At 37.2% G+C, this 9264-nt stretch overlaps 2 protein-coding genes across 2 annotated transcripts; both read right to left on the bottom strand.

Moving 5' to 3' along the window:
• Positions 1-55: 55 nt before the first annotated feature.
• On the bottom strand, positions 56-1711 carry LOC112512040 (crocetin glucosyltransferase, chloroplastic-like). The gene has a single exon (XM_025117829.1). The coding sequence runs from the start codon at positions 1528-1530 to the stop codon at positions 181-183; it is 1350 nt and encodes a 449-aa protein (XP_024973597.1). The 5' UTR covers positions 1531-1711; the 3' UTR covers positions 56-180.
• A 1464-nt stretch (positions 1712-3175) lies between these two features.
• On the bottom strand, positions 3176-8574 carry LOC112512260 (methyl-CpG-binding domain-containing protein 7-like). The gene is made up of 11 exons (XM_025118137.1): positions 8377-8574; positions 7845-7967; positions 7709-7747; positions 6752-6850; positions 5954-6073; positions 5785-5832; positions 5325-5471; positions 4905-5069; positions 4432-4667; positions 3652-3693; positions 3176-3508 (listed from the first exon to the last, which is right to left on the bottom strand). The coding sequence occupies exons 1-9, from the start codon at positions 8572-8574 to the stop codon at positions 4437-4439; spliced, it is 1170 nt and encodes a 389-aa protein (XP_024973905.1). The 3' UTR covers positions 3176-3508; positions 3652-3693; positions 4432-4436.
• Between the last annotated feature and the right edge of the window lie 690 nt (positions 8575-9264).

Raw genomic sequence — 9264 nt, 5'->3', positions numbered from 1 at the left:
TATATATATATATATATATATGAGTTGAAGTTGTAATATTTTAATATTAGTAATATGCATTATTGGATCTTTAGTCCATATATATTCAAAGTATACATATATTACATTTGTACGTATCAATTACTAAACAAAGCGACATCCTTTTGGAGCCTGCCCTACCCATATTGTTCCACTCTTATTTCACATGTCATCCAAGAAAGCTTGGAGGTTGATGGTGGACGATCCGCCATTGTTGAGAGCTTCTCTTGCCAAATTCCTCCATTTCTCTGCGTTTTTCTTCATTTCCTCATCTCCCATTACTATTTCCACACACCTCTGGATCTCCATCCCTTCCAGAATTCCATCTCCTTCCCTCCTCCTCACCCTAATCCCTGTTCTCCAAACATCTTCAACCATCTTCCCGTTCGTCTCCTGATCCGACCATTGTGGAAACACCGCCATCGGAATACCAGAAACCAACGCCTCCACCGTTGAATTCCACCCACAATGCGTCAGGAAACACCCGATCGCTTGGTGGCTCAGCACCTCAGCCTGAGAACACCAATCCACTATCATCCCCTGTTTTTTCAGTTCCTCAATCTTGCTCAATCTTTCTGCAATACCACTGTCTCCGATTGCCCACAGAAATGGCCGTCGACTCTCCACCAACCTAATAGCAATCTCCTCCATTTGATCCATCGAAAAAGTCGCTATGGTTCCAAACGAAACATACACAACTGACGATGTTGGTTTTGTGTTTAACCAATGGATATAACCATCCTCCGACTTTTCGAAGAAATCTTTCCCGGAGGTTTTATTCATAGACTCCACAACTTCCGACGGGACCAAGGGTCCAATTGGAAGGTACTCAAGTTTCTCAATTGCTCTGATGGATTCGAATTCTAGTTCACCAAAACTGTTCACAAGTATTCTTGAAGATAGTTTGAGTACATCAACATGTTCTTTCATAACTGGTACGAGAAAAGCATGTTCTTTAGGGCATGACTGCAATAAAAACGACGGCAAATCAGCGATGGTTAGTGGTGGGAGTCCTGGTAAGTTTATCGGAAATGTTGGATCACTGTTGTTACTGGATATCAGACTTTGATAGTCATTGAAATAGTAATAGTAAATATCCATAATAGTGGTTGATTGGCACCAGAGAACAGTGGGTTTGATGCCGTGGGCATTTGCCACCCGCGCCGCCCATGGGATGACGGTGGTGTAGACCAAGTGGTCAAACGGCTGGCCGGCAGCAGTGGCAGAACTGATGATTTCTGCTACGGCGGAAGCACCATTTGTAGCAAAATCGGCGACGAATTGTTGCAGGGTGGTATTAGGTTGTTTTCCGCTGTCGTGGCCGTCGGAGAAAGGAGCGAAGGTCAGGCCGTGAGGGGTGGTCTCCTTTTCCAGGCGTCGTACGACGGATAGGCTAGTGGAATAGGTGACATCGACACCCATGTTGAGGAGGCGTTTGGCGAATCGGAGGGATGGGATGACGTGGCCTTGGCCCGAGTAAGAGACAATCAGGATTTTCCGGTGGCTAGTCATGGCGGCGAAGGGCGGTGTTGAATTGGAGGAAGGAAGTGCACAGAATCACAGGGAAACAAGTAACATCCACATGGAAGATGTCTTGAGATTCTTAATGTGTGGTTTGGCTGACAAATGTCTTCATCAACTTGACGAAGGAGCAAGTCTTTGCCAAGTTTCATCATCTCTTTCTAAAGACGTACACAATACGATACAACTCGTCTTACCTACTAAGATGGACTCGGTTAAAGTTGACTTGACTCGTTTATAGCTATCTAATACTCGATTTGAAAATTGGTGAGGTAGTCGATTATTTTATATATAATCAATTTCAAAATATAATAAATTTTTATGATTAAATTTATAAAATATAAATAATAAAAACGTCTTATATTTTTAAATATTTAAATAAAATTATGTATTTTTTAATTATAAAAATTAATCAATTATTTTTTTATTAGAATCACAATTAAAAAAAGATAAAAGAAAATTATAAAAAGAGTTAGTGAATTTGTCTCACATTGGAAGAAAGATGGTAAAAGAAGTAGAAAAATGTTATAAAAAGAGATAGAGAAAGTTAAATGAAATTTCTAAATTTGTCTTTTTGATGATAAAGTTTGAAGTTAATCCTTTTAGTTTTTTATAAAAACTAAGAGAACACCTTTAAGTTTCAAAATTTATAAGAGAAAAACCTTAAATTTTCATAAATTTCAATGAGTTCGAGTTCAAACTTGATTTGAGTTGTAGTTTGAGCTTGTTTCGATCTTGATTCGAGCTTGAGAAATAGTTATCGAGTTCGAGTCGAGCTTTAATTGTTACTACTTGCAAGTTTTCGAGTCGAGTTCGAGCTTGAAAATTGGGTTTCGAGTTCGAGTCGAGTATAGTGATACTCAAGCTCGACTCACGTCATTTACATCCCTAATCTCTTCTATTTCATTTTTATGTAATTAACATATATTTTTTAAATAAAATTATGAATCATTTTTATAAAACTGTAATTTTTATTTTGGTTAATGTAATTGTAAAATTTCTATTTTAAAACATGTCATGTCAGTTCAACAAGAGGCATTTGGCGACTAGATTACAATGGTTGCAAATAAGGCGTTGAAGGATGTTTGGGCGGGGTTGTGATAAGTTACCGAGAATCATTCTCACGTGTTGTATCCTGCATAACATTATGATCGACATGGAAGGAGAAGAGATCTTGGATGAACCAACGGCATTTTGTGAACCTGACCACGGGTATCCGCTGCAGAAAAGTAAATTGGCCGATGAAGACGGTGTGGTCATGAGAGACAAGCTGTGTCTCTACTTGGCCGCTTGAATCTGGTTCAAGAAATCACATCAGACCATCCAAATATGTCGGTTTTTTAACTATTCCGGTTTGCATACGAAGACTAAACCTTGGTTGTGTTTTGCTATACATATAAACTTGAAATGGTTTTTGCTTTTTAACCATCGAGTTCTTTACCTTTATCAACTCCTGACTTTACTGCCCCTAAGATGTATGTCACTACTCGGCCATTAAACTGAATGAGTTCATGGTTTCATGCAGCAACGCACCAGCTGAAAGCATTGCTCCTTAAAAACGAGTTTGGAAGCAAAGGAATGCATCAGCTTCCCCGACCTTATTTTCTCTTAACCCGGCTGAAACGTAGGTATTTTGGGCTTCGTTCGTATCTCATTATAACAATTTTTAAAAGATATCGGGTAGGTAGTCGGGATGGCTAAGACATGTGACTGCACCATCAAATATATGCACCCTGATGGTGTGTCGAATCCAGTTCAGTTACTAATAGAAAGATTATACATTGCCTTAAATAACACATGGACATCATTAGTCTTGATACTGTACAAAGATTGTCTTTGATTACCTCAAACTCGGCTGCACCAAATCTCAAGTCTAAACCCTCGGAACGTGCAGCTTCAGGACTCTTGGAATCGGTTTAGTAATTCTACTTGGGCTAAAGAAGTCATAAAACCAGCCTCAGATTCATTCCTGGCAATAACCAGAATTGATATTATCAGTAATTCTTCATGATATGATTCCGTCCCAACAATTTTACTACAAAAAACAGCTTCTGAATTCAGTAATTAAGTTCGGCAACAGAAGCAACTTTTACACGTAAAATAAGAGATTACCTCAGATGAGTAAGAGCATATTTCTTGGCTAAGGAACAAAACCTGAAATGCAGAAAAATAACGTCTGGTGAGCATATTTCTAAGGATGCATTTGGTACATGACATGAGGGGCGAGAGTGAGGTAGAGGGGCGAAAGATTTACAAAAAGATTTTATCGTTTTAATTTGACACAGGTTGTTTAGTAATCTACCAATCTTTTTTATCTCCCTAATCTTTGTTCCACCTATTTTGTTGGGACAAAAAAAAATGCATTTTTGTCCCAAAGTCCTGTCTTGTCCCAATGTAACATTTCGACAAGTTTTTGTATGCAGGACAGGATAGGGCACAAACTTGTTGTCCCACCTTTGGCATGTAATTTGACCAGGCAGGATATGACCTAAGTGGGACAAAAATGCATTTTTTTCTCTTCCATCAAATTAGGTGGAACGAAAATCAGCGAGATGGACAAGATTGGTAAATTACTAAACCACTCATGTCATGTTAAAACCCTAAAACCTTCCAGAATTCTTTCACCCCTCTACCTCACTCTCGTCTGTCCAATTGTGTCCAGTCTAATATCAAGTTTTTGTAATAAGAAACTGAAAAGACGGTATGAAACAGACAAGATGAAGGTGGTAGAAAGACTAAAGTTCTCCAAACATCTCCCAGTCGGTCCTAAACTTAGACCCCACTAACCAATATTTGCAAAAAATAATATGTATGTAGATTGTAGACTAGAGTGTCACACTTGACGATCTTGTAGCATTTACGGTAAATGAGCATGCCAAACTCAAAAAATACCTGTGCTACCCTGAAACCGGTGGATTATGTTTGTTGTTATCGATGGCCAACATGAATCTCTTGCCCCATTGTTGCATCAGAGAATCTGGAACCAGTTCATCACCAACAAAAGCATTCCACGTTTGCCCTGCGCTACTAGCAATAACCCAATTGATCTTGCTTGGAGGACTGCTAAATGATGAAGCTCGCTCTTTTCTAGAAATGCTTTTCTTCCATGAATCATACGATCCATGGTTCTGAAAAGAAACAGTAAGCCATTGTAAGCCATGGGTGCAATAAACCAAACCAAACCAAACTAAACAAGCCTACCATACCCCACCCAGAGGTGGGTTTTTGGGGTGAGGTACTCATATCTGACCTCCACCCTGCATTGTGCATAGTGTGGGAAATAATCGCAGAAAAAGAACTTCAAAAATGAGAAAGGCGGTGTTGAAAATTGAAAGACGAATACAAGTCAATTTGTAAAATTCAACCTTTATAGAACTGCGTAATTTAAAAGCCTTGGAAAGGGGCAAATTGTTTTCTATAAGTTCTTCTAGTACAACTGATAATGGCGAATTTTCTTCCAGTTCTGCAAGGTGCTTTTGGGCAGCTATCAAAGATCGGAACTTCTGTCCAGTCCCTGGTTCATAATAATACTGCAACATAAAGAAAAATCTCTAATTCTGGTACTTGATTCATAAGAAATAATATTAAGAAAGACGAGGCAAATAACTCCGTACAGTTAAGAGATAACTCCCAACAAATGCAAGGCATGAACTTGAGAAAATTCAATAAATGTTAAACAAGTGGCAAATAACTCCCTATATGTATCTCATGTTATTTTACTGATTAAAGGCTGGTGACATAAAAGATAAAACAAATAATACATGTAACTAAAAGTGGAATATTACCCTGTCGACGTGACCTCCTGTTTTTCTGGGCACCTCCTCCACAATCCAACCATCTGGGAGTTTGAAGGGTAAGGTGGATGGAAAGCTTGTGGGAGTTACATTTACCAATTGATATTCATTATATTTATCCTCTTCGAAATCTAGCATCTGTAATCACCACTAGAATTCAGCATGAGTATTACCATCAAAGTTAGGATAATGTAAGTTTTGTTGGATTTTCTACATACATTGGATCCAACTAGTTAATAGTCAGCTCGGAAAAAAGTTAAAGAAAGAACACGTTATGGACCATATCAGTTTTAAATACCAACCAGCTCAAAAGTTAACAAGTACAAATTTAAATCCAGAACCAAGGAAAATCACTTTCTCCAAAAATTTACAATCGCAACAAGAGCAAGGATATTCGATATTTTGAGTTCTTCCGATTTAGAACTCACTTGTTGCACAACTAAAAGCTTACCTTTCCACCAGAGACGATCTTCTTTCGACTGCCACAATTCTCCAAATGCTAAAAAACACAAATAAATAGATGCATTGGTGGATAAACTCACATTTATAACCTTAAGAGTATGTAATTATATTTATAATCAAACATTATAAGTGGTGAAGAAAGAATCTATTACTCTCACCTTCTTATGGTAGTTTAGCCTCTTGGCACTTGATCTAGTAGGTGTACATCCCTCTGTAAGGAATCTCTCAACACCTTTCAGCGATCGAAACTTTCGTCCAGTTTCTGGATCATGGTAGTACTGCAGAATAGTATTAGAAATATCTAGTTAAATGTGGATGCTAATTGCAATACTTGTATCATAAAAAATGTCCAGTTTTTTAATGCTTAACAAGCCCTCTATCATAAACCATCATCTTTGTTGAACTCATTTTTGTGTAAATGTTTTCCGGGCGCCAATATTCCACCCTGTAATCGCCATAGATTTTATTATTCTCAGAAGGTGATGGAAGGAGTAGGAAAAACTAAAAAGCGAGGAACAGTACTGAAATGAAAAAAACATTCGGATCACTTGGAAGTTCGTATATCTAAAATATTGCCCTGTGTTTAAACTCTTGAAGCATTTTTATAAAGTTCACCATCCAGTCATCCACCATACGCCAACTGTAGAAGAGTTTTATGCTGTTCACATCATTGTTGTTTCCTTGGACATTTTTATCTCCATCGCTAAAACTTCAAAATATTTCTATACAACACTTTTTCGCAGTCTAATACTTCCTCACAAGTTTCAACCTAGAAGATTACACAATTAGAAGAATCTTTAACCACTGCTTATCTGCTTGATAAGATATTGAGTTAGAGAGAAAGCAAGCGACTTTATGACTGTTTACTTTTTCTTAAGTATAATTGCAGTTTCCCAAAAGCTAAGCAGTTATCATGAATCAGATCCATTGTTCTTATCATCTGTTCAGCATATTACCTTGTCAATGGTCCAACCAGACTTGCGGGGCACCTTTTCCACAAACCAATCTTCAGGTAGAGTAAACTTTGAGGTGCCACACTTACGTATCAGAGTCATCTGCATAGCATGGGTATCATCATATAAGGGCCTTACATATTTTCTCCCATAATTTTCATACCAACTAGTTTCTCTTGAACCAAAAGAACCCCCTTTTCGTTGAAGTTTATTGTTGCCAAACAAATTTAGCATAGGGAGCTCATAAAAGAAATATTTTGGCATATTTCCCTTTCAAGTAACTTTGGCTTGGAGGAATCAAGCTGCAAAGGAGCACAAGGTGGAATAAACAAAGGCTTAAAGTGTTGATGTCACACAGTCCCAAATTAAACAAATTTGCAAACTTTATTTGACACAAACAGTAGATGTCAAACCAACAAAAGAATGCAGAACCAATTGAATAAATTAAAATGAACAAACAGAACATGTGATAAGCAAATAAAGAAAGTACACAAATTAACGTGATGTTTCCGTTGGTGTATGTCCACACACAAAAGGAGGAGGTTTTATTGATGGAGCATACCTAAAACCCGAAGATGAATTACAGACTGAAAACACAAAATTGTATTTGAACTATCTATGAAATCTCTCTCACGAACTATTACCTCCCTAAATTTGTGCATGCTCAGATGGAAACCCATGGCGATGGGGTCTATTTATCCTAAGCATATGCATATCCAAGAATCTCAAGTTGATCGGAACGCAAAAGGAATCGAATTTTCGGAATCATCGTGGCACACGGCCATGCATTGATTAGAGCGTACTGCCATGTCAATGGCGTGCAGCCATGCCAGATTTCCCAAACCTTACTGTTTTCACAATTTCAAAGAGCATGGTTGTGCCAAGTGTTTTCCTCATATTATCGCGGTTTGTCACAATCAACATAAAGTACCCAAAGACGAAGAAACAGATAAAGCTTACATTTGCTCCAGAGGTGTTCATCTTCCGATCCCTTGAATTCTGTAAAAATACCAAGAATAAAAGCTCATTACAGCTCTGAGAGCTTAATAGGCGAAACCACTTTCCTGTTGAAACTTGATCACGAAATAAACATCACCTTAATTCCATAGTCAAGTCTCAAGGGTCCAGATCTAGTAGCTCTATATTCTTCAACGTTCAAGTATCTCTTAACCTCATTTCTGGATCTAAATTTCCGCCCTGTTGCAGGTTCAATGTAGTACTGCACAGTATGATAACAATATATAATGATATCAATTTCAACCCACTTTAGACATGAAGAAGACATTAGAAACCAGAAAAACAAGGCACTCTTCGAGTTTTAAACTCATGAAATAAAGTGCTAGGTGATAAGCCAAAATCGATTAAGCTGATAGGTTTTATACCACATTTTTAAAATGAAAATTGATGAAAAGTAAATTCCAACCAAAATCTTGCTAAATATCCAACATAATAGGGGGAAAAACCACAAATACGCCTATAGAGGCATCATGCATGCGTCTAATTCTAAAAGGAAGAGAAAAAAAGGGGAAACTGAACTCCGAATGAAGAACAAACGCAATTAATCAGATAAAATTATTCAATTACTTTTCCTTTTACATAAGAGTAATGTACAGTATGTTCGGATGGACCTTGTCGACGCGAATGCCGTCGGAGCGGGGGACCTGGTGGACGAGCCAGCCGTCAGGGAGGGAAAACGGTGAGGAGAATGGAGTAATCGAAGACGAATCGGAATTGGAAACGGAATGTGAAATAGGAGTTACGACGTCGACAATAGCAAGTTGACGTTGGAAGGCGTAATCCTCGCCGTCGGTTACCGGCTCCGCCATTCGTCGGGAAAGTGTCGTCGGAAGACAGTAGGACTAGGCAATAGCATTGTTCATTCGTCAGTTATTGGGTTTCTTGCACTTTATAGTTTACAACTTTATATATCAGCACTTGTAAGTTTGGGCCAAATAACTTCTGTTGGGCTCCTATGTTGGGCTTCAATTAGGGATTTTTGTATATTAATTTTAAAATGGGTAAAATGCACAAAATAGCAATCTACTTTCATAAATTTCTTTATTATAACATTGTACTTTCAGTTTTTCTTATTACAACAATATTATTTCAAACTATTTTTTATTAAGACAATGTACTTTGAATAATTTATCCATTATAGCATTGGGTAACCTTTTGATTTAAATTTATCCATTATACTAGGTTTACATGCCACCTCATTGTCCACGTAGGCTGTCCACATGTACTATAATGATGTGACTTTATTGCCACATCATTTTACTTTCAAAATTTATTTTATTATAGCATCTACTAGTTCTTATTAAACACTATATTTTTAATTTTAATATTTAGATATTTTACATGTTATTTAATAAATGTATTAAATGAATTAAAAAATTCTAAATTATTCATTAATATATCAATATCAATAAAACTAGTAGAACACAACTTATCTCGCTAACATTTCTAAAAAATATGTGTTTTTTGAAAAAAGGAAAATAAGAATTGTTCATTTTTTT

This window comes from Cynara cardunculus (assembly GCF_001531365.2).
Source record: "Cynara cardunculus var. scolymus isolate 2C chromosome LG 5, CcrdV1, whole genome shotgun sequence".
In the NCBI taxonomy this organism is placed as follows: Eukaryota; Viridiplantae; Streptophyta; class Magnoliopsida; order Asterales; family Asteraceae; genus Cynara; species Cynara cardunculus.
Note: the sequence above shows the minus strand (reverse complement) of the source record. Positions and strands in the feature narration are given on the sequence as shown.